We start from the raw sequence: 24,226 nt of genomic DNA on the forward strand, positions 1-24,226 counted from the left end.
GGCGGCGATTTTGCGCACGCACTTATTTTCTGCGGAGTAAGAACATTTCTGCGCACATGTTAGTAAATGAGGCCCAATGTGAATTATTGGACCTGTCTGCTTTGCAGCATTAACGGTTGGTTCAGGTCAGTCTCAGCTGCTTATCGGTTTAAACACTGATGTTAACAGGCACAGTTTGAATAGATTATGCCATTAAATCCAGGCACATTTCAGATTTTGCACCTGATGATCAGTCACTACTCTGACAAAACAATGGTGTTGATACCATAGCAATAGAAAAACTAATAAACTCATATCTACAGTTGTACACTATTAATGATCTCTAGTTGTTTTAAGGAATAACCCAGCATATTCTGCTCAGGACTGGATATTGTTAGACATTTTTCAGTATTTGTTCTTATACAATCCCTGAGTTTCTGTACCGATACAAGGGTGAATCAATACATTTTTCCATATTTTATACAGACTTAAGGGACCTGGCAGTTTGTGGACACATATATGTGCCAAAATGTACTTAGGTTTAATACCCTGCACTAAGTAAAGGATGAGCCAAACAAGCATAAACTAAGCTGTTTATCAAAATAAATTATAAGCAAGCATTTCTTTTTCATCTCTCTGTTGTTGAAAGCTGACCTGAAACAGAAAGCACACAGGTGGCTGAATTTCTTATCAGTGCTGATGGCCATCAATTACTCTTATCAGCTAGATGATTTTAAAGAAGGGTGTGCACGTTGAGTTTAAACATCAACTATCATTGCTCTGCTGCTGCCTGAATACATAGCTGTGGACAACAGTAATGGACACAGGCCAAACCCCCCCCCCCCCCAGGTGTGTGTGGATATGCTGTAGCATAACCTGTGGTATGCTTTAAACAGTATAAGTGCTGGAGCTGCTGTGACCGGGTCCATACAAGTGTGTGACTCAGTGTTTATGGCAAGTGTTTGTTGGACTCTGACAAGGTGCAGCACAGACAGCTTGTTTCCCAGCAGGAATTGCTACACAGAGTTTACACCCACACAAGTCAGTGCGGATTGTTGTGTCTCACACAAACACACGCACATAGAAGGGTAATGCCTATATATATACAATTTACCTCATATTGATCAAGTATTTGTTCTGCAATCAAATGAGATCTGGTTGAGTTAACTTTTATACATTATGTTGAATGAGTTTGATATTTGATATTGTATATTTATTTGTCATTTCATCAGTTACTTATCTTATCGTGCTTATCATACTTATTGCAATTGAATCAACCAGGGCAATGCCCCTTCATGTCTGTTTGTAATGATCTGTTCTCTTGTCCTGTGTTAATGCTCCGGAGCTACTTCAGAATTATTACTTGTCATTAGTGAGTCCTCCTCAAACAGTTCTACAATATACTGACACTATTTATTGTTTGTGTGCTGGATGTTGTGTGGAGATCTTTTTATAAAACAGTCTTTGGTGCAGAGTGAAGTTAGAAAACTTTGTGTTCATCCTACCTGGTTTATTTCAGAGTCAATGTTTTTCATAAAATAAAACTGAATTTTCTTTTATATTGTTCATGTGTGTGGTTTATATATAAATCTGAATGATTTACTGAACTGCTGTTATTTTTCCATACATTGCATATCGACTATTTCAGAGGTCTGTTAGGCAATTGACACAATCTTCAGACCAAAGTTCACAACCTTTCAAAATAAAACATGTAATTCAGCTTGATTCTGTGTAATGTATTGCAGCAAAACGTGAAGACAGACTGAAAGACGCTTGTGGTATTAGTAGGTAGATTAATTAATTAAGTAATTAAACATAAATTGTGTGGTGGGGTGAGTTACATAGGTCTCCTGCCTCTCTTTTTAGACACACTGACCCTTGCTCTGTTTGCTGAGTGATTATACTCAAAAGTGCTTGGCACACTTAGGAATCGGTCATGTGCATAAACCTGAAGATCAACATGTTGATCTTTGATCCCTCTAATCAAAAGTGTTTATTTCAACTCTGGCATATGCAACTGTGCAACTCACTGTGTGCTGGTTCTTTGGCAAAACAACTGACTTTTCTTTTTTCACCTTACTCTGGGAAACTCCATTAAGCCTGACTGGTATTATGTTTTTAGAATTAACCATCAATCAGAACTAAAACCAGCCATTCGTCTTTTCCACACAAGCTCGGAGGCTTTAACAGATGATGAGGATGTCTCACATATGATGATGGATTATTGTGGCAGCCTCTGGTCATATTAACCCACCAAGCAATTGATCTGTGATTGTGGGACATGTGAACACTGCCCCTGGGAGACATAATGTTACTGACTGACTGACTGAAAGAATATTCTGTAACATTTACTGCATGTCAGTTCTATTTGTTAACTATGCAAACATATACACTTCATAACAGGTTGGCATGGAAGCATAATAACAGGAACTTGTTATCTATACAACGTTGAAATTATTTTCCCAGAGCTCGAGAGACCCAAAAAATATTCAGTTTACAAAGAAACAAATCAGAGACACAATAAAGTCCTCTTATTTGAGCAAGTATAAACAAGCATATTTGACCATTTTTGCTTCAAAATTGACAAAACAATTACATAAATGATGAAAAATTTAAAAATAAGGTCGCCAGTTATAGGGATGGGCGATTGGCAAAAACATTATCAAGATAAAACAGTCAGTAGCAATTCATTATCATGATGATTGTAAATGGTCTGTATTTCTATAAGAGCTTTTATAGTCTTGAGTTTTTTTGCCATTCACGCATTCACACACACATTCGTAGAGTGCATCTATGGGCAGCACTTTTGTCAATGAGAGGGGAAATTCAGTATCTTGCCCAAGGTAAGAGGGTGACTGCTCTACCCCCTCAGCCACAGCCGCCCCAAAATGTTAAGATAATCACACCTCTCCAGACTGATATTTGCTCCTCAGTGGTGGTTGTGGTTTTAAGCACAATGATGTGCTTTACCAATGGTGCTTGCACAATGCATAATCCTGTACTTTTGTTTAATTGCTATTGATGCAAATTATATTGAGATTATTATCGTTTTATCACCCAGCCCTAGCCAATTAATTTGTTTTCAGTCGACTCATCTATTAATTGAATAATGACTGCATCTAACCCTCACAGCCATAGATCCGGCCTTTCTCAATAAGTCTTCTCGATAACATGTGTCTGGAGCAGAGTAACAAAATGTCAAGATGTTCAGATTCATTACCTCCTTCACTAGTTCGTTGATATTCCCTAACTTAAAACAAGTGGTGTGTTGTATTATAGAAAAACTAACTAAGTTTAATGGGGTCACATTACCCCCTAACACCCCGTAAAGTTGTAAAACTTTTACTGCTCAAATAGAAAGAGCAGAAACTCATCACAGTATTATTTTGAGCTGTGTGGTTCTTCAGGCTAAGCAGATTAATAAACTATTGAACAAGGTGGCTTTTCTTTCTCACACTCAATATTTGAGTGTGTTAAACCTTTTCTGACCTCTTCATTATGAGAAGCCAGTGTAAGCCTGGCTCAGTATGCTGTGGACCTTGTTACTGTTAATCCAGAATGGATCTAGAAGGCATTCCACTGCGCTATTCAGTCATGCACTTACACATGATGTGAGCAGTCAATTAGTCTATCAACAGGAAATAATTGTTAATATTTTTTAGCAAGTAACGTGGCTGTATTCACACATACCCTGGGTTTAGAAAGTATTCAGACACATTCACCCTTTGTATGATTTATTTTGTTTTGTTTTATTAACTATGAATCTTTATTCAACAAAAAGCAATGATGCAGTAAAACCTGATTTTATGCATTTTGCAAATGGATTGAAAATCTAAAACTAAAATATCTAATTTACAAAAGCTGTTTTTTCCCTTACAGAAAGTCTTGGGTACTGTACCTTAGTTTTTTTTAGGAGCACCTTAAACTGAATGAACAAAAAAAGACATTTAATTGAGATATCCTACTATTATTGTGTTAAGTAGTTTGTGTGTAACTGCTACTTTTAGGAATCAGCTAGGGGCACAACATGTCAAAAGGAGGCTATTTTTTAATGAAGCCTTTAAAACAACACCAAGTTTGCCCGGAGCAGTCATTCCCAGTTTCAGTACAGTTTCATTATTTGTATCCTTGTTTGTGTATCTTCAGAAGTTGTACACGTGTAGGCAACTGGAGTTGGTTGTGTTTCTTAAAAATAGTTCATCTCTCATCCAAGAAGCTTCTTCAGTTCTGAAACGATAAGATCTATGCACCCAAGTACAACTCCAGAGAAACCATCCAGATAACTTGTGCATATACTGTGGGATAATACTGTAATACGCTGGACACCGCTTATAGTGATGACAAATATGGTGATCAACTGTTTATATGGATCAAAAAGCTTGGGACAAAATCGGTCCAATATATAGGCTGTTTAAATAATTTGGTTATATATCGATAATCCGCTTACAGCGTTAATTTGTTAATTCGGACCTTTAAAAAGTTATGTTTTACAGTTTTTAGCAGCTCTGTCAGTAATTTACTGCTCCTCTCTGTGTCTCTATCAGTCACGCTGCGCACTGCCAACCGGATCAATTCCTCAAGTTCTGAGACTATTAAACAGAAGCTACGCAATTCGTATACAGTAATCAACCACTTATAGTGATAATTTTGGCCCGGGACACACATGATCACTATAAACGGTCTTCACTGGACTGTAAAGAGGCTCGGGGTTCAGTACAACTTCAGGTGCCTTAGTCTAAGTTGCTACTATTTCCTTTTGAATAAAAATGCTTGATTATGCATAAAAAAAGGAAACAACAGTATTATCCCAGTCACTAAGACATGAAGATGCCTAATGCAAAGGAAATATACCTAACAAATCTACATTTCAATGATGGAAATGAGGAAGCAACTAGAATGGCTCTCAGTACTCACGTGTCCGCTAAGGACCCTATATCGCAGTGTAGAAGAAATTCATATAAAATTGCTGGATCTGTCACGTTGTCCGGAGCTGTGCCAAAATTGAATGGGTTCTTTCTTGGCCCATATCGCATCCTTCCACCAAGTGTCATGGGAATCATAAACTCCGTCATCACTATGTATAATTCTGTAAATAATACACATTAGTTTTACTCCACGAATGAATATTGGTCATACAGCTGTGTTGTGATTCCAAAATGACAAGTTTCTTTATCAGCCTGAAGACTAAAATAGTCAGCAAGTTCATAATTATTCCCCCTCCTATTTAAACGGATTTCCATCTATCCAGGTTGTTGCATCAAAACCATTTATCTAAAATGAAATAATTCAGTAACTACCAGGGAAGCATCCAATGTCAGTGCTGCTAAAGCAGTTAATTTACTACCAAGATGGCCTACACAAATGTGGAAAATCTGTTGAATCTGCTTGAGACAGTATTAAACTAATTGGATGGTATTTCTTCAATTTTGACATTGCTATGGGTTAGGATTAGGGTAGGCGCCTCGTATTCTCCCCATACATCGTCATTGCGATGACGGACTCTAAAGGTGACTTATGAGGTTGGACGTTTTTCCCCCTCTCTGTACCTTTGCACAAATTGCGATCCTACAGTCACTCTCAGAAAGTGTGAAAAACTTCCAAAACGGCAATGCAGTTTTCAGTTCTGACGTAAACACATCACGCTGGTATGGACAGGCATGGATGTATGACTTCATGAGCATGACCAAGCACGCTGTGTTTATCGGATGCTTTATCGGCTTATTCTCAAATCAAAGTATTTTTGATGGGTTGCTTGGTCTCACATAATTAATTGAAAATCTTTGGGTATGTGAAGACACACTGGTTTCTGGGCAGTCATGTTGGGCATAAGTCCTTATTTACAACATTCTACAAATTATTTATTGAGTCACCATAAAAAATGATGAGTTGCAGCCAAACAGCTAAAACTGAACCTCCTTCACCTCCTCTTGGCTATGGTTGCCTAATGCCGATGATACTCTGTTGGTGTTTGTATAGATTATTATGAATGTGTGTACAAAACCTGCTCTGACAGTTTCTGACCTTGTTAAAACTATCTGGGGCTTCTATGGGGTTTGTCCTTACATCAGTAAAAAAATAACAATTACATGAATAAAACATGCTTGAATAGCACCAACACTATCAGATAATTACTGTAATACAAGCACAAAACTTAAGTCGGAACAATGTGTGGTAAAGAAACTAGACAAGCTCAGTATAACAAGAAGTTCTGTCTAAAGGGATGGGACTGTGTAGGGAAGCCCAGTCACATGCAGATTACCAAGGAATGGCAAACAGAGCCATCACCTCGAGATACACTGGAGGTTTGTTCAAAAACCATCCAACAAGGATCCAATCACAGAGTCCTGTTGTTGCAGTGTTGTGAACAAGTTGCAGTTGGGAAATGTGTGATGCAAGCCAAGAAGAGGAAGAAATGACGCACAAACATTATATTTTCCGGACTACAGGAAGATATAAAGTAATCTCTTATTTTTCTTTGGAGTTACAAAAAACAGACGTTTGCCTGAGTTAAGCTTATTATCAACGATGACATAACCACATAGTTGAGACAAGAGATAAGGAGGCAGAAAAAGAATCACAGTGTGTTGATAAACAGTGAAGAGGCCAGTCAACTCAAGAAAAGATGATCCAGTGATAGGTTTACAGTTCAACTTTATGTTCAGTGATAGATTGTGCCACTGAGGCAGTGACAGGAGGGATATAAACACAGTCATCATCACCAACGATCTTCAACAACTTCATCTCACTACTTTTACTACTTTTAGTGGAATCACTGAATTTTTGTCAATGTGAAGGGACTGGTCAGTTATTATATGATCAGTCACAACAAGGAAGTGGTGATAAGCACCTTGTCATGGACTCATCTAACAAATAATTCCGCAAACATCTGTCTGTCTGTCTGTCTGTATGTGGAATGCAGATCTCACAAACTCTCTTTTGTAAATTGCCTAAGAACGTGCAGTACAGATTTTGGTGCAATTTGGACAATTTGGATCTGTACAATATTAGTAAAGATTATATAAACAGTCGATAAGAACTCTGTAGCAGTCAGTGTGGGCTGGGCAACATGCTGATAGTCTGCGGAGCGAGTTGAATAGGTCATCTTCTACACCCTTAGATAAACCACAGCAGTGGTTGGCAACTGGCAGCCTACAGTCAATAATATCTGAACCACCAGATCATTTGGATAATCTGATTATTTTTATTTCACCACATCAGTCTGACATAGACACTGGAGTTGCTGGTGCTGTAATGCTTTATGTTAAAGGTATAGTTGACAGAAAAATTAAAATTCACTCATAATATACTCTACCACTATGCCACTTCTTCAAGCGTAAAGAAAACTCATGAGTTCAGGGGAATGTGAATGCAGCACCGTTGGAGGATATCAGAAGACATTTAAGCTAAAAACATGGTGTAAATGACGCTGTTTCGAGTCAAATTTGAATGTCTGGACTTACGGACACTTGGATGACACCACAGGAGCAGTATGGAGGCATGTTATGTTTTTTTCTGTTGTTTTTTTACGTTTGAAGAAGTGGTCGCCATTTACATAAATTGTATTGGATTTGGCTGCAACGCTGTTTACCCCTGAAACTCATAAACTGTTTTGTGGACTCATACACTTTTCACCCACCCCTCCATCAGCATAGTGGTGAGTAGATAATGAGTCAATTTACATTTTAAGGTGAACTATCCCTTAAAGTTAAATTACAAACCATTTTAGTTTGAAAAGTTGCAAACTTTGGTCTGAAGATTGTGTCACTTGCTTAGCACACTCTGAATTAGCCAACATGCAATGTATGAAAAAATAACAGCAGTTTAGTAAATAATTCAAACTTATATATAAACCTCACACATGAATAATAATGAAGCAAATATGAGAAAATAAAATCTTCACTGCAGATAAACCAGGCAGGATGAACACAAACACTCTGCACCATAAACTGTCTATAGAAAGCACTGCACACAACATCCAGCACACAAACAATAAAAAGTGACATTATATTGTTTGAGGAGGATTTACTAATGACAAGGAATAATTCTGAAGTAGCTCCAGAGCATTAACACAGGACAAGAGAACAGAACATCATACAGTTTAATAATGTAAAATATTCATAATAATATAAATTATTCATAATACTTATTCACAATAAGTATTCAAGAATATTCAATATTCTTGAATACTTATTGGGGGCGATTTAAACACTTTCTTCAAATGTTCTCACATGTATCCTCAGTATTTTTAGTGTGTCTGGATGAGCCTGACTCTACTAGTAGTGACTCTACACAAAGTCACTACTAGGCAGTGACTTTGTGAGGAGACACTTGAGGTTCCACAGGTGTGTGTCCCTATCATGGCTCAGCAGGCTTGTGTGTGTGTGTGTGTGTGTGTGTGTGTGTGTGTGTGTGCTCACTCACCCACAATAGTGTGTTTTCATCTTCACCAGCTCCAGCTCCATTGTGGATCCGTTACAGTGCATATACATGGTGCACTTTGTTTTTTCCCCCGGTGCTCGGACAGGCCTGCACTCTCCCTATCAACCGCTCTCGTCGGAAGATAAACGTTCACATCACACGGTCTGAAAGTTACGCTTCGCCCGACGCTCTCCAGAGGAAAACTTGTCGAGCTACTTTAAAGTTTCTTGCGTTCGGAAAACATCGGAGGCTTTGCTGACGGATGAATTGTCAAGGAGGCTGGAATGAAATTACAATTTCCTGCCTCTCCTTTCAGAATAAAATGCATTCTCACAGCTATGTCATTTGATTGGATTCTAGGATCAATGGGGCGCTTTTATTTTGAAACGGAAATACCTCGTGGCGTGGGGGTAAAGTATGGGTAACTTGGCCGGGTTTCTCATGTCTCGCTATGGTTACCGTAATCCTTATTCACCTGTCACTCTGTTTCGAACGGGGCCTGTTGTCTGGACCCGTAGAAAGTCCAGTTCATTAGTCACTGGTCGACTTAGTAAGTCAACTTACTGAAGGTTGAGTACTTTTCTCTGTACTATCCATTAGGTTTATAAAGGTGATCTGCCTCACCTATCAATACTTCCTTTGACCCCTAGTGGAGCGTCCTTGTCATTCTACTACATCAAGGATGTTTTTGTTTTTTTTCATTCCCTGAAATAACTGCCTGTTGATGTCCACAACATGCCCCGTTACTGTTTTCTAAATGTATTTCATTTCTTGGTTTTGATTATGTTTTGATAATATTTTCTCATGTGCTGCAAGATGTAAAACAAGATAACAACAAGAGGGCCCTTCAAGGACGTTGACGAATAGTATAAACACAGGTTCTAACATGGATACAAGGTGGTTCAGGCCTCAGTCACAACACTGCGTATCTGAGGCGCCACCTGCTGGTCAATTAGTAAACAGCTCTAATAAGACACTATCGCTCTAACAATTGTATTGCATGTAGTTGAGTGCATGAACTTTAAATAATTATCATCTTAAACATCTAAAAATATGTTCATAACTCATCTCTATATCTAATATTGCATTACAAGTATAGTTGTAATTGTAATTGTCAGATTGTTTGGTTTATCTGAATTAATAAAAGTTGTTGTACATTAATAGCCCTTGTCACTAACATTGGATTTCTCTCCCATGGTCTTCTCTCTCTCTCTCTCTCTCTCTCTGCCCTTCTTACCAGGTCATTGTGGTGCAGAGGAGGTCATGTGATCCAAGGTCCACCAATGCTTAGTGGCGTCTGAAAGTCATTTTTTTTATTTACTGTATGTTTGTACACTACACACCTTATACAGTGTAATCAAGCTATTTCCCCATGCTACATTTTTACTATTGTTGTTACTGTTAACTTTGACCATGTCTTTTCCTAAATAAACTAAATGGCTGTTTAAATTAATAAAAGTTAAAACATGTTTAAGAAGGCAGGTTATGTGACAGTATGTTAAACTGACTGAAGCCACTAGACGTCAGTAGTACACCATTTTTGTAAGGAATCCCACAATTTTGCAGCCATTACATATGTATCAGATGTTTCTGTATTTTGAGACCCTTTGAACACTGGGTGCTGAATGGTTTCAGGAAATGTGAGGTGAAGTAAGGTGTGCTCATTGGAGACCAGGATGAGCACATGTTAGTTTGTGAAAAATACAGAGTTTATTAAAGGTCAGAGGTTGTTGGAAGTGAGCTCTTGAGGTGGAACACACTTTCAGTTTATTGTCGAGAGAGTCCCTGGAAAATCTTTCTATGGAAAAGATGAATGCAACATGACAGTACAACATTTTTAAGGCCTAACATTGTAATATGAACAGTAGGAAGCATAAACATAGGACATTGTCAGACAGTTTGAGTTATGGAGAATTAAATCCTCCTAAAAACCTGTAAATTTGGTCAACACAGTTGAACTTGTTACAATACAAAAAGATAAGACATTTCATTCATCTATCAATAGCAGCAGATTTAATAATACTGTAGTAGTTACATATGAAAAGGCAGTACTGAATATTAAAGATTCTCTATGCTGTTTAAAAACCTGAATAAAAGTATTCTAAGAAAAAGTAGCGCAGACAATATTAGAGTATTGACCTTAACATTTTAATTTGTGTTACAATAACACTGTTCCGGTTTTTTAAACTAATTAAGTTTTTGCTGTTGCTCATGGACTATAGTTTAAACACAGTGTTAGATACACTATATGGACTATTTATATATAGTCCATATATATATATATATATATATATATATAGTCTATATTGGGACACCTACAGGAGCTTTTATGACATCCCGTTCTAAATCCATAGGTATAAATATGGAGTTGGTCCCCCCTTTGCAGCTATAACAGCTTTCACTCTTCTGGGAAGGCTTTATACAAGATTTTGGAGTGCGTCTGTGGACATTTTTGCCCATTCATCCACAAGAGCATTTGTGAGGTCAGACAGTGATGTTGGACAAGAGGGCCTGACTCGCAATCTCCATTCTTGTTCATCCCAAAGGTGTTGATGGGGTTGAGGTCAGTGCTCTCTGCGGGCCAGTCAAGTTCTTCCACACCAAACTATCTGCAGCTGTTTTTTATTGATTGTTCTTCTGCTTTTAAGTGTATGCAGCCACACGTTTTGGTAAAAAGGTTAAAAAGCACCCACAACATTGACTGATAAGTTGACTGATTGATTTTTTAACTGTCAGGTCTCAAAAATATTAACCTTAACACATGTGAGGCTAAACTTTTTACTGGTTCACTGCAGTGGTGTATCCTCTCACCTCTATTATTTGTTTTATATAGTAATTTACGTCAAATCCAGCATAAGGGGCAGCATATTTTAAAGTTTGCTGATCATTCGTTCATTGTGTCACTTTTAAAGCTGATGACCCTGTAATAACAGATTTTATTGACTGGTGTAAGTCGTCCTTTTTAGATATTAATGTTGCCAAAACCAAGGAGATGATCATAGATTTCAGGAAGAATCTAAACGTCATCTCTCCTGTGGGGATTAATGGTCAGGCTGTAGAAGTTGTACAAATATCTTCGGACACCACAAGCTGACCTTTGAGCATCACATGGGCACTGTGTAGGAAACCTCATCAGCAAATGTAATTTTATCGAAAAGGTTTGTAGTTTTAATGTTGACAGCGCCTTTATGAAAATGTTTTATTGTTTTTTTACTGAATCTGTTCTTACCGTTTCTTTTATTTGTTGGTGTTGGTTACTAGCCTTGAAAAATAAGCTGCTTCCTAGATAGACGACAAACGGATGCAAGAACTACTTTGTTCCTGCTGTCATTAACCTTTTAAATACCCTCACATGAGTGTATTAAGTATTTATTGTGTTTTTGTAATAAAATGGTTTACCACTTTGTAATGTTGCCATTCCTTTTCACAACACTTAAAAGACTTTATGGGACTCAAGACACCAAGTGATGAAACATTTCAGGAGTCATTTTGTCCCATTCTTCCTGCAAACAAGTCTTAAGGTGTGCAACAGTACGGGGTCTCCGATGTCCCATTTTGCATTTCAAAATGCGCCAAATATTCTCTATTGGGGACAAGTCTGGTCTGCATGCAGGCCACCCCCAGCCTCTTCTTCCACAGCCATGCCTTTGTAATGTGTGCAGAATGTGGTTTTGCATTGTCTTGTTGAAATATACATGGATGTCTCTGGAAAAGATGTCATCTTGAATGCACCATATGCTGCTCCAAAATCTCTATGTACCCTTCAGCATTAATGGTGCCATCACAGAAGTGTAGGTTACCTTTAACAAGTGCACTGACACAACCCCATACCAGGACAGACCCTGGCTTTTGGACTTGTTGCTGGTAACAGTCTGGATGGTCCTTTTCATCTTTGGTCTGGAGTACACAGCGTCCATTTCTTCCAAAAAAGACCTGAAATAGTGACTCGTCTGACCACAGTACACGTTTCCACTGTGCTATGGTCCATCCCAGATGCCTTCCAGTCCAGAGAAGTCAACAGCGCTTCTGGATAGGTAAACATAAGGCTTTCTTTTGACAAAGTAAAGTTTTAACTGGCATTTGTGGATGTAACTACGTATTGTAGTGCTTGACTAAGGTTTGCCAAAGTAATCCTGAGCCCATGTGGTTCTATTGCTTCTAGATAAATGACGGTTCTTGATGCAGTGTCGTCTGAGGGATCAGAGAGCACGGTTAGTCAGCTTAGGCTTGCGCCCTTGTCCTTTACGCACTGAAATTCCTCCAGATTCCTTGAATCTTTTAATTATGTTATGCACCGTAGAGGATGAAATATCCAAATCCAGTCCTATCCTTCTTTGAGGAACACTATATTTAAACATTTCAGTAATTTTCTCAGTTGACAAACTGGCGATCCTCGGCCCATCTTTGCTCCTAAAGGACTGGGCCTTTCCTGGATGTTGCTTTTGTACCAAGTCATGATTACAATCACCTGTTGACATCACCTATTTCAAATCACATCATTTTTTAATCATTGTACCTGATTACTAGCCCTAAATCCCAACTTTTTTTGGAATGTGTTGCAGGCCTGAATTTTACAAATAAAATGAAGTTGACCAGACAAAACATAAAATATATTATGTTAATACTGTCTGCAATGAAATACAAGTAAAATTAAATTCAGAAATCACTGCTGTCTCTTTTTTCCATACCGTCCCAACTTTTTCTGAGTTGGGGTTGTAAATTCAAAGCTTATGAGGTTTGTACAAATACCTTTGTCCAAATAATATTTTTGTTTGTAGGTTAGTTTTTACCTTTTACTTTGTAGATGAGTTTTAACATTTTATATTTTTATAGATAAGATGGAACTTTTCATGGTTTGTAGATCTGTTTAACTTTTTTATAGTTTTATAGATAAGATCTAACTCTTTACTTTGTAGTTAGGATTTAACTTTTTATAGTTTGTAGATGCGTTTTATGTTGGGGGGTTAAGATAAGATTATTTAGTATTATAATATATATAATGTATAATATAAATATTGTTTAGTTTGTAGATCACTTTTCTTTTAGTTTGTAAATGTGTTTAACTTTTTTATGTTTCATAGATAAGATTGAACTTTTTACTGTTAAATTAAATGGTTTAATCACATCCAAATATGAACAATAGGAAACAGTGGGAACACTGTCAATGGTTTAATATTAGGGAGCAGTGGAGCCTTTTAATTTATTCATAGAATAGAATACAGTTCAACGCAATTGTCATAACAACCGAAAAATTCCACATGCAACATTTTAGTCACTTAGGACAAGATATTCACCATCCCCTTGTACGTTGAAGGTCTTCTGCACAATTTAAGTTACCAACTACGAGTAGATGTTATTGAAATAACTTCAGTTGTGCACCTTAGCGTCATCAATTGTTCTGGGTTTGTAAAAAATGATACCAGCCGAACTTGAGGGTAGACTGAGGCTAAAGGTAAATCTGACTGGCGACTGGCTTGTATGGCAATAGTATGAAAGCATGGCCCACTGAGTAGACCAGACTGTGACCTAGACACAAACCTCCTCTTCCCTGTGGAACGTGCCCCACAATGTCAGCGTGCTCAAGTGCTGCTTTTGCTTGTTAGTTGCTTCTTTTGGTTTCCATTTCCGTCCTGTTTTCAAAGATGGTCTAACAGCACGTATAGATTTGTCTCGGGACTCTGAGAGGGTTATCGCCAGACTTTTCTTGGTGCATTTAAAGTTCTCTACAAGATTTGAGATAGGCAGCTTGAGAATGCCGTGTCCATACAGGCCGATGTTGGTTAAACATCTTTGGACTCCAAACCACTTTCTCACGTAGGAGTTGATCATTCTCTCCATATTCTCAACTCTTGTGAGGGGATCGTCGACTACTGTAAGTGGCCACATCAGTCAGGGTAACAGGCCAAACTTGGGGCACCAGACCTTTAGCTTTGCCAGGAAGCATGGACTGGTCGATTTTCTTAAGGCCACTGCTGACATCCTGCTTCAGTTGCTGGACCTGCTCGCAGTCTTCAAGGTTTTCATCATAGCATCATCTAGTACTCCTCCAGCTCTGCGGCAAGCTATGGGTATTGTTTGCCTCACACATGTCACTCTCATTAATTTCCACAAGAAGCATAGAACATCAGGACCAGTCTTGTATACCCTGTACGGGACACCGTTCGGGCCTGGGGCTGATGACATTCTTGCCCGCCTCACTGTGTTCTCCACTTCTTTTCATTTCGGAGGGCTCAAATCCATTTGGTGTTCTGCCTGTTCAATGGGTGGGATATCAGATGGAATAGCTATCGGATCATGTCTCTTTGGATCAGAGTGTGTTCTCTCTAGGTGCTCCTCTATGTCCTGTTTCAAGGTCCTCAGGGTTCCTCCCTTCTTTGTGGTGAAGAAAGATTTCACGAACTTGAAGGGGTCTTGAAAGAAACGAGTTCTTCCCTCAACAGTAAGTGTGAGTGCTGCACAGTACTGTGTGTGGGTCAGTTTTCCTTATAAACCTTTAATCATACTAATATACAGTGAACATTCAGACTGGAGGGTGTCCAGTGAGAGCCTGGGTGAGAGACGATGTTTTTAATGTGCACAAAAATGAAAAAAAACAAACAAACAAAAAAAATGAACACAACCTCTGCAACAACACAACAAACAAAGACATTTAAATGTGGACTCTTAAACATGAGATCACTGTCATCCAAGGCTATTTTAGTAAATGAACTAGTCTGAGATCACAAAATTGATTTGTTGTCCCTCACTGAGACCTGGCTGCATCCTGATGAATATGTCAGCCTAAATGAATCTCCTCCCCCCAGTCATATAAATACACACATTCCCCGAGACTTTGGCCGAGGAGGTGGAGTTGCTGCTATTTTTAACTCCTGTCTATCGATCCTAAACCTAAACTAAGCTACAACTCATTTGAAAGTCTTGTTCTTAGTCTTCCACAACCATCCAAGAAATACCAACAGCCATATCATCATATTTGCTGTAGTTTACCGTGCTCCTGGGGCTTATTCTGAATTTTTAACTGAATTTATCAAGCCTAGTCCTCAAAACAGATAAAGATAACTTTTAGAAATAAAATCAACCATCTCCTGCCCTCAGTTTGCACTAATACCCTAACAAGAACAGAAATCTTAGGAACAGCTGAGAATCTTACCAATTATTTAGACAGCTTCTCTCTGATCACCCTTGATCAGCTGACCAAAATAATCTCATGTTCTAAACCCACAACTTGTATCTTAGATCCCTTTTTTTTCTCCACAGGATCCTCTAAGAAAGGTGATGTCATGTTTCAAAGGAATTGATTGATTGGTTAGTTTTATACCGGTTGATCTCTCATCTCCAATTAGGTTAGCCGTTCATTATAAATTACCATGGAGATTTACACAGATTAGCACGAGGCCCGAATTTAACCTGAATGTACCCTGATTATAGCAAATTTCATGAGAAACATAAACTAATCTGAGGTTCCACCGAGACTTGAACTCGGATCACTGGATTCAAAGTCCAGAGTGCTGACCATTACACCATGGAACCACGACGTACAGCAACCAAATCATTACCGCCACTCTGATTGATGCAGCTTCACATTATAGACCAGGTATCCTTTAACCGTGCTGCTGCATGTCCTCCCTCCCTCTAATCTATTTATTTATGTTCATCAGATAATACTGTAAATGAATTTAAGGACATAATTATTTTGCTCCACAGCCAAGTGTAGTACTACAGGAAAGTTATCAATTCATGTCTAGAATCTGAAATTGGTGGAAAAAGTAATAGAATACCAAGTGTAGTGATGACGAATCAGATTAGCTGGATTCTATTGGTTGGAGAATTCAACAGACTTGTTACTCAAAACAATCTAAGAGCTGAAGTTGGAGCGCAGGAAATTTGTTCAAGTAACATAATGTCTGAGTACAAGCCAACAGTTCCAGAACATGAAGAGAAAAATGTATGCTCAAGCTGGAGCCTTTGAGTGCAAGTGCAGGGATTTGAGTGAAAGCATAACAAATCTGGACATCAAATCATTAAGTCCTGCTATCAAACACAAGACCACGCTCTTGTATAAAGAGAGTAAAACACCCGACAACATTGGTGTTTACGACACGTGTAATGGTCAGCACTCTGGACTCTGAATACAACGATCCAAGTTCAAATCTCGGTGGGACTTGATTTTGAGGAGACCAACAGTTGTCCAGTCCATCAGCACTTGATGACTCTGTTCAGAGACCCTTCAGGAAAGACATGACTTATTACCCATTGATAGATGACCTTTGATTGACTTCAGTGATGTGTCTTGTGTTGTGATTGAAATGGCCAGGCCTTTGGATGCAACAAACAACAACAAGTCTTTGGGCCAACTGTTTTCATAAGTTGGGCTTCTACAGAATTGAAATGATAGAAATATGTTTGCATACTACAAAATAACTTAAATACAGCAAGTGCTTTACCAGCTGATCTACGAAAGAAGCTGAAAGTAAAACATCTTAGATTCTGATAATTATCATTTTATTGTAAACATCCAAGGTAGACAAACAGTTGGTGGTCCAACAGATGAAACCAGACAGCAGCAGCATTTAAATCCTCTCATTAATCCAAAAACAGTCCTCAGAAAACCCAGAGCAGTCCTCTCCGCTCAGTGAGGGTGTATCTCGTTTAGCATCACCATATCTTTAGCTTAAATTAGCACTAGCATAAAGGTCCACTTTAATCATTGTTAATAAACAAGTAATCTGCGTTATTTCCACAGCTACAGTTCTCTTCTGTTACTGAAACATTCACCGTTTATCTAGATAAATATTTATTAACATTTCTTTCACTTTGTGGTTCTTAATCTTTCCTCATGTCTTGTGTGTCGTGTTAAAGGGGCCATTGACATAATCTATTATCATCCAGTAAATCCAGTCATTCTCCATTTCAGTAATCCAGGCAGGAGGTGAATGAATGAGGGTTTCTGCCACAGAGTCAGTGAGTGAAGGCCGGTGTCTGGAGATGGTTTTGAGGTGAAGAAAGGCGGATTTGGTGATGGATTTGATGTGGGATTAGAAGGAGAGGGTGGAGTCAAGAATGACACTCAGGTTAAAAATGTGAAAATAAGTCAAGGATTCAATGTTGTGTCTCTATTTTTCCTTAAACATATACATATACAGTATATTCTTGAATTGAGGCCTGTATAGAACATTAATTGAAGCATATACACAAAGCAGCCATCAATAGGAATACTTATTTGGATAGTATGCAATAATCCATAGAAAATCAAGTTCGTGTGTAAAAGTATCACAGCAATAAGTTATAGAAAGTTGTAGGAATCTTGTAAGGATTGGAAAATATGATAAGCATTAACCTACAGTTAATGCTTATCATATTTTCCAGGCCACCACCCCTTTAATGTGCCTAGATTTAAATGAGGAAACATACAGTGTACAATTGAAGAAATGCATGTTTTCAATTTTACATTATCTGATTCTGGCTTTGTCCTTTATAAAGATGTGTGCCGTCTTCTCCAGATCTCACAAGAGCAAAATTAATAAAAAATGATGATATGCATTACATAAGATATTTTACTCGACAACAAACTGTTTTTACACACCTTGATTATTCATCCACAGATCTGGTCAGGTTAGTTTTGACCATGTGTCCGTCTCTTTGTCCCCTCAGACCTGCCAGGTAGACCTGAGGCCTGGGCATGTTGCTCTCACCATCTCTCTTGCTTTGACAGGCGGCGTCCTTGGGCAGCCAGGTCTGAGTGATGTTTTCCCGCCTCATGTGGCTCAGATCAGTCTGTGCTGAGTGCGTAACTTTGGTCCGAAGATTAGCCTGGAATTATGAAATGGAAACATTTATTGGTCAATAACTTAACAAGGTTATATATGGCAGAGCCAAAACAGGTGTTAGTAGACGGAAGGTAACTTGATTTGTCTCTGTAATGTGGTTTTTATATCTGTACATATTTTTGCTGGAGGTTATTTTCCTCTAATTCAAATTTTTTTCAAAGTTATTTTACTTAATACAGTGTCAATAAATTACATCAGGAATTTTGATGAGAATCAGTGCTTTGTTAAAACCGTGCACTTGGCTACATTGGTCATTTATCAGACACCAATACACGGTTCAATGGTGTGTGTGCTCACAGACAGTTAACATGATGACAACTATTTTTTCTTCGTGAGATAAATAGCAGTAATACAAAGTACCCGCCCAGCAAAGTACACTAGCATGTATGTGATAGGACAGTGCAGCACCACATGACATTGTGCTGCATTTTGTTGCAGTATAAGTTGGGCCAGGGCCATTCAAATCAATGTGTATTTTCAGTCTAAACTTCTGCCTATTTATCCTGGATGTTTTTTTGATTCCAAAAAAGACCAAAAAGAACAACCTATAAAACTACATGGTCACTAGTGACAGTGTGAATTCACCAGGCTCACCAGTCTGATAGCTTTTCTCCGCAGTTCCCACTCATTCCACTCATATGACTTGACTATGTTTGTCTCCACTGGGTGTAGGTCAGTCTGCGTGCTGCTCTCACACTTGGTGATGGGCTTCACCAGCAAACTCTCTCCTGGCTGCATCTGCAAAACCACAAGTTAGAAACAGTTACTTTTAATGCGATCACCAGATCATGCCAAAGTGACATGAACCGTTTTCAGACATGACCTCCAGAGGAACTCTTGGGTCCAGACTTCGTCCAGAGGTTACGTTTCACACATGAACAACACAGCAGGAAATTCTTCGCTCAGACGCGATCACAACAGCAACAAATCCTCCAGAAGATTCAGGTGAGGGGTGGTGGTAGCAGACAAAGGCAGGATGTAACGTAATAATTCTGCTGCAGAGATCACATGCTTTTGTTTACAGCACATTGAAACCAGGATCAGCTTCCATCACGACAAACTACATCTTCGTCAGTGTCTTCTACGTGTGGCTCCAATTTTTCAATTTGACAAAGTTCTATTCTTGTTTTTTTTTCCCATTTTTGTGTCTGTTGCATGTGAGAAGCCTCATCAACAAAACGCTTGTTGTTAATCATACGTTGGATCTTCTGCTGTGTTCACACATCTGCTGACTTTATACTAGGGGGCCAGACATTTGTGTTTGAGTTTGTAGCAGAAAGGAGAAAACTAACAAGACAGAATGGCCCTTTACTCCTCAACAGGAAAAGGAGGGGCGAGGGAGATGAAGTGGGACACACCTGTGAGCCATGAAGTTCTCTGTGGAACTTCAAGGACAATTGTCCACTCCACCTACAGTTGGACTTGGGTCAGAAGCTCTAGCCTATGGTATGGTTCTTGGTCTTGATTTAATTTCTAGTGTCGGTATGATAATCAATGTGCCTGATAAAGTATACAGTTTCAAGTCCAACCCCCCTGTTACTTATCCCTTTCAGCCAGGCAGTGCCCATCCCCCAGGGAATAAAGCTCATGAAAATCAATCAAACATCCGAATGTCAAAGACCAGTCCAGTATGGAATCTTTCATTGATAAGCTCTGTCCAACCTCCCATTCTCTCTGGAACCGGTGCGACTGGAAGCCAAAGATTGCATCAACCTTGCTCTGTCACATGCTCACTTACAAGATGGAGAAAAGAAACAGTTATGACAGCTCCTTGAGTCTAACCCACAGGTCTGCACCAATCAGCCTGGAAAAACTGATATTCTTCAGCACACCATCTATACTACAAACTGTGTATCCATCAAACAAAGGCCTTACCGAATGAACCCTGGTAAGCAAGCCATTGTGAAAGAACAATTTATATAGATATTGAACCTTCCTATTCTGCATGGGCGTCCCCTGTAGTCCTCTCTCCGAAGAAAGATGGAGGACATCGATTTTGGGTAGATTTTTGGAAAATCAATGCTGTCACTGAAACAGACGCATATCCTCTCCCAAACATCAATGAAATACTTGAGTCCCTCTCTGGAGCCTCCCTTTTCTCCACAATTGATTTAAATAGTGGATACTGGCAGGTACCCATTGATCCTCATAGTAAAGCAAAAACTGCCTTTGTCACTCATTCTGGCTTGTATCATTTCAATGTCATGCCCTTCGGTCTCAAGAATGCATCGGCCACCTTTCAACGACTAATGTAGAAATTCCTGGAGGGCCTGGGGGTCAAATCTGTCTAGTATATCTAGATGACATAATTGTTTATTCGTCATCTGTGACTCATCATTTCGAATGTCTGCGAACTGTAATTGATAGACTCCAAAAAGCTAATCTGACCATAAATCTCAAGAAGTCTAGATTCTGCCTGCAAGAAATCAGATTCCTGGGACATATTGTCTCTGATCAAGGAGTCAGTGCTGATCCTGACAAAGTCGAGGCAATTCGGTCCTATCCAGTACCGACTAACCTCAAGGAGGTTCAGAGTTTCTTGGGACTTGCCGGATGGTATCATAAATTTGTACCAGACTTCTCAAAAATTGCTGAGCCCTTAAATGATCTCAAGAAAAAAGGAAGATCTTTCTTCTGAAGTCGAGCATGCCAAGATTCCTTTGAGAAATTAAAGTCCAATTTGATCTCACCACCCATCTTAGGTCAACCAAATCTAGACTTTCCTTTCTTTGTTTATACTGATGCAAGTAATACCGGTCTTGGAGCTTTGTTGACGCAGAGAGAAGACATTGTAGGCGAAGTCATTCATGCTTATGCCAGTCGAACTTTGAACCGAGCTGAGAGAAATTACTCTAACAGAAAAAGAGTGCCTTGCAATCATTTGGGCTCTAGAGAGATGGCAGCACTATCTGGAGCCAAATCTCTTTACTGTCATTACAGACCATTCTGCCTTGACATGGGTCCTCTCCTCAACAAAAACCACAAGTCGTTTGATCAGATGGGCACTAAGATTGCAACGGTTCGACTTTATTGTGGAATACAGGAAGGAAAAACTGAATGATGCTCCTGATGCTCTTTCGAGGATTCCCCCTTTCAGCCAGTGCTGCCTGTACTCCAATCAAAGAGATGGGAATATCCCTATTTCCCTGGAAAAAAATTGTGAGGAGCAACATAAAGAACCTAATGTGGAGAAAATCATGAAGCAGCTAGCTGACATCAAAAAAATTACACAGGATTTTGTTGTCCTGGAAGATAAACTATATCACAAAAAACAGATGGCAAACAAATCCGTCCCACTAGGCTCTACATTGCCCATTGTCTTGTTCAGGAGATACTTAAAAGTTATCACGAGAATCCATTAAGTGGACATGCAGGTATTTTCAAAACCTATAAAAGGCTTTATGAAGTAGTGTATTGGCATGGAATGTGGACAGATGTAAAAAACTTAATAAGAAACTGTTGTTTGCTAAAGTATCAAAGCACGTAATCAGAAACCTGCTGGAAAGATCCAACAAACCACTGTCAAAGGCCCTAATGTGATGTTAGGCATTGACCTCATGGGTCCACTACCAAGAAGTTCAGAAAGAAAGGAATACTTATTAGTAGTGGTAGATTACTTTACCCGCTAGGTTGAGTTTTCCCCTTTGCAAACTCCTACAGCAAGGACAATGGCTCAGTTCCTATGGAAGGTAGTCTTTACAAGATGGGGCATACCTGATTACATCTTGTCTGATCGTGGTCCTCAATCATCCACAGGCTAGTATAACTGAGCGAGTGAATCATACTCTTAAATGTATGATAGCATGTTATGTGAATGACAATCATGGTAAATGGGATCAGTACCTTCCAGAGTTCAGATTTGCCATAAACTCTGATGTTCAAGAAACTCAGGGGTAACCCGGCAGAACTACAAATTGGTAGGAAGCTCAATTGTCCAATGGATAAAGTTCTGAAGGGAAAGATTTACCCACCTGATGCACCTGTTTATGATGTAGTCCATCAACTAAAACAACTCAAAGCAGATGTTGAGGAAAATATAAGGAAATCAAAACAAAAGCAACTGAGGAACTACAACAAAAAACGCCGTAATGTTGGATTCAAAACTAGACAAAGAGTCTTGGTTAGAAATTTCCCTCAGTCACATGCTAAGGAGAAATTCACCTCTAAGCTGGCAAAAAAGTGGAAAGGACCCTACCGTGTAGTTCAACAACTTGGACCCCTAAACTACCAATTTGTTTTTGAGGATACCGGTCAGGATGTAAGAACTGTGCATATCTGTAACCTCTAACCTTTCTACCCTAGTGCTGAAGACTTGGAGCAAATGGAAAGACAAAGAGTACTAGACATCCTTCAGGAAAGCTCGGAGGAGGAAGATTTCCTAGGTTTCTAGATTGAGCCTGAATAATGGATCCAGAACCCTCAGCCACCATTAAGCTTGGTCTTGTCAAGAGGGGGAGAAGTGTAGCAGAAATGAGAAAACTAAAAAGACAGAATTGCCCTTTACTCCTCAACAGGAAAAGGAGGGGCGAGAGAGATGATAAGTTGGACAGACCTGTGAGCCAGATAGGAGAGGGAAAATCAAACAAAGGCAGCATGGAGTGGAAGCCTGTGAAGTGAGAGTAACTGTAGTAAGGAGATCACAAAAAGATAAACTAGTCTGGAAAGTTGATCCAAGAAACGGCTGGATTTATTTCACAATCGTCCTGGACCATGAGCCAAAGAAGCTGATCCCTGGAGCCTGAAGTGGATTTTCATAACCAATCTAACCTGCTCGGATTGTAACGTGATCCCCTCTGTCCTGGATGAACCATACAAGCTAAGTCTTCCTATTGAAACTCTCCTGGCTTCCCCTGAATCCCTTTGCCTCTAGAAAATCCACCCCTCATCTTCCCTCTACCTGGAGATTAAAGGACCACCCAAAAAATTACCTTTTCATTGGACCCTAACTCCCCTCTCCAACAACCACACACACAATCTCACACTTTATCTGAACTTGGACTATAGTCACCATGAGTTATACTCTTAATGGACATTTGTTAATGGAAAGAAGTTTCCATTAAGAGTTCTTAATGGAAACTTCTTTCATATGTTTATTTAATGGACGGTTAATTTTTCTTATTTGGAAATTAATTTGTTTGCTATTGATTACTGGATATTTTGGTGAATTTGAGTTCTTTGTCTGTTTATTAATCATACCTCTTTGATTTGATTGTTAATTTGATTTGAATAATTCAATTGAATATATATTGATTAACAGAATTGATTGTTTGTGATTTATTTTCCTTTGATGCCTTTCGTAGTTAGCTAAATAAGCTATCCGGGTTAACTCTCTTACATATTAAATTTTATATATTTTATAAATATATTTTATATATATATTTTATATATTCAAATTGTTGATGGGTGACGAAGCCCTGTCTGGCGCCCAACTCTTTTATTTTTTCAATTTAGAGAACCTACGCTACAAGTTCAGGGGAGAGTTTGGATTTTTCTGCGACCTCAGCAATGAAGTCGTCTGGACGAGAGGCAAATTTCAAGGCTGCTTCTTTGGAGCTAAAAGCATAAAGCTTCTCTTTATGTCTCATGACTCCAATGTGTGGATTACCTGCAAAAGAAATGGGACATTACTTAAAAGGACAAAACTTAAAAGGACAAAAATATTTAATACTTTTACATCATAGGGATGTCATGTGACATCACAATACACTACATTTACATAATAGGAGGGGGGGCTTTAGATAGACAGGAGCTATAACCTATATAGTGTTTGAGACAGAGGCTGTGCTGCAGCTCCTCTTTTCAGCCTCTGTGTGATGAGTCTGAACATTCGATTATGTAAACCTTTTAAATTGTATTTAATGAGGATAAGACCATGGATACATGTGTCCAACATTAACCTTCTTTAATCTTTTTTGCTGCACGACCCTGAAACAAGTCAGTTGAGGTGGTTAATGATAAAAGAATAATTAAAGAGTAATAACGAGAGCAGTACCTGGAAGAAG

The 24,226-nt window shown here is 38.8% G+C and overlaps 2 protein-coding genes and 1 non-coding gene across 4 annotated transcripts in view; all 3 read right to left on the reverse strand.

Moving 5' to 3' along the window:
• prkcz (protein kinase C, zeta) overlaps positions 1 to 8,651 on the reverse strand; it is a 138,042-nt gene extending 129,391 nt beyond the window's left edge. For both annotated transcript variants that reach the window (XR_004614505.1, XM_034591436.1), the window contains exon 1: positions 8,401 to 8,651. Coding sequence is in view for 1 of the 2 variants with exons in the window: in XM_034591436.1 (XP_034447327.1) it covers positions 8,401 to 8,468 (68 nt within the window). In the remaining variant the exon portion in view is untranslated. The remainder of the gene's footprint in view (positions 1 to 8,400) is intronic.
• A 7,204-nt stretch (positions 8,652 to 15,855) lies between these two features.
• Positions 15,856 to 15,927, reverse strand: trnaq-uug. The gene has a single exon. It is a non-coding gene; the product is annotated as a tRNA-Gln (tRNA).
• Positions 15,928 to 17,174: 1,247 nt separating this feature from the next.
• On the reverse strand, positions 17,175 to 24,226 carry LOC117765175 (cilia- and flagella-associated protein 206-like). The gene is made up of 5 exons (XM_034591520.1): positions 24,217 to 24,226; positions 23,723 to 23,829; positions 18,819 to 18,962; positions 17,981 to 18,207; positions 17,175 to 17,434 (listed from the first exon to the last, which is right to left on the reverse strand). The coding sequence occupies exons 2-4, from the start codon at positions 23,807 to 23,809 to the stop codon at positions 17,986 to 17,988; spliced, it is 453 nt and encodes a 150-aa protein (XP_034447411.1). The 5' UTR covers positions 23,810 to 23,829; positions 24,217 to 24,226; the 3' UTR covers positions 17,175 to 17,434; positions 17,981 to 17,985.

Source organism: Hippoglossus hippoglossus, chromosome 7 (genome assembly GCF_009819705.1).
Source record: "Hippoglossus hippoglossus isolate fHipHip1 chromosome 7, fHipHip1.pri, whole genome shotgun sequence".
NCBI classification, from domain to species: domain Eukaryota; kingdom Metazoa; phylum Chordata; class Actinopteri; order Pleuronectiformes; family Pleuronectidae; genus Hippoglossus; species Hippoglossus hippoglossus.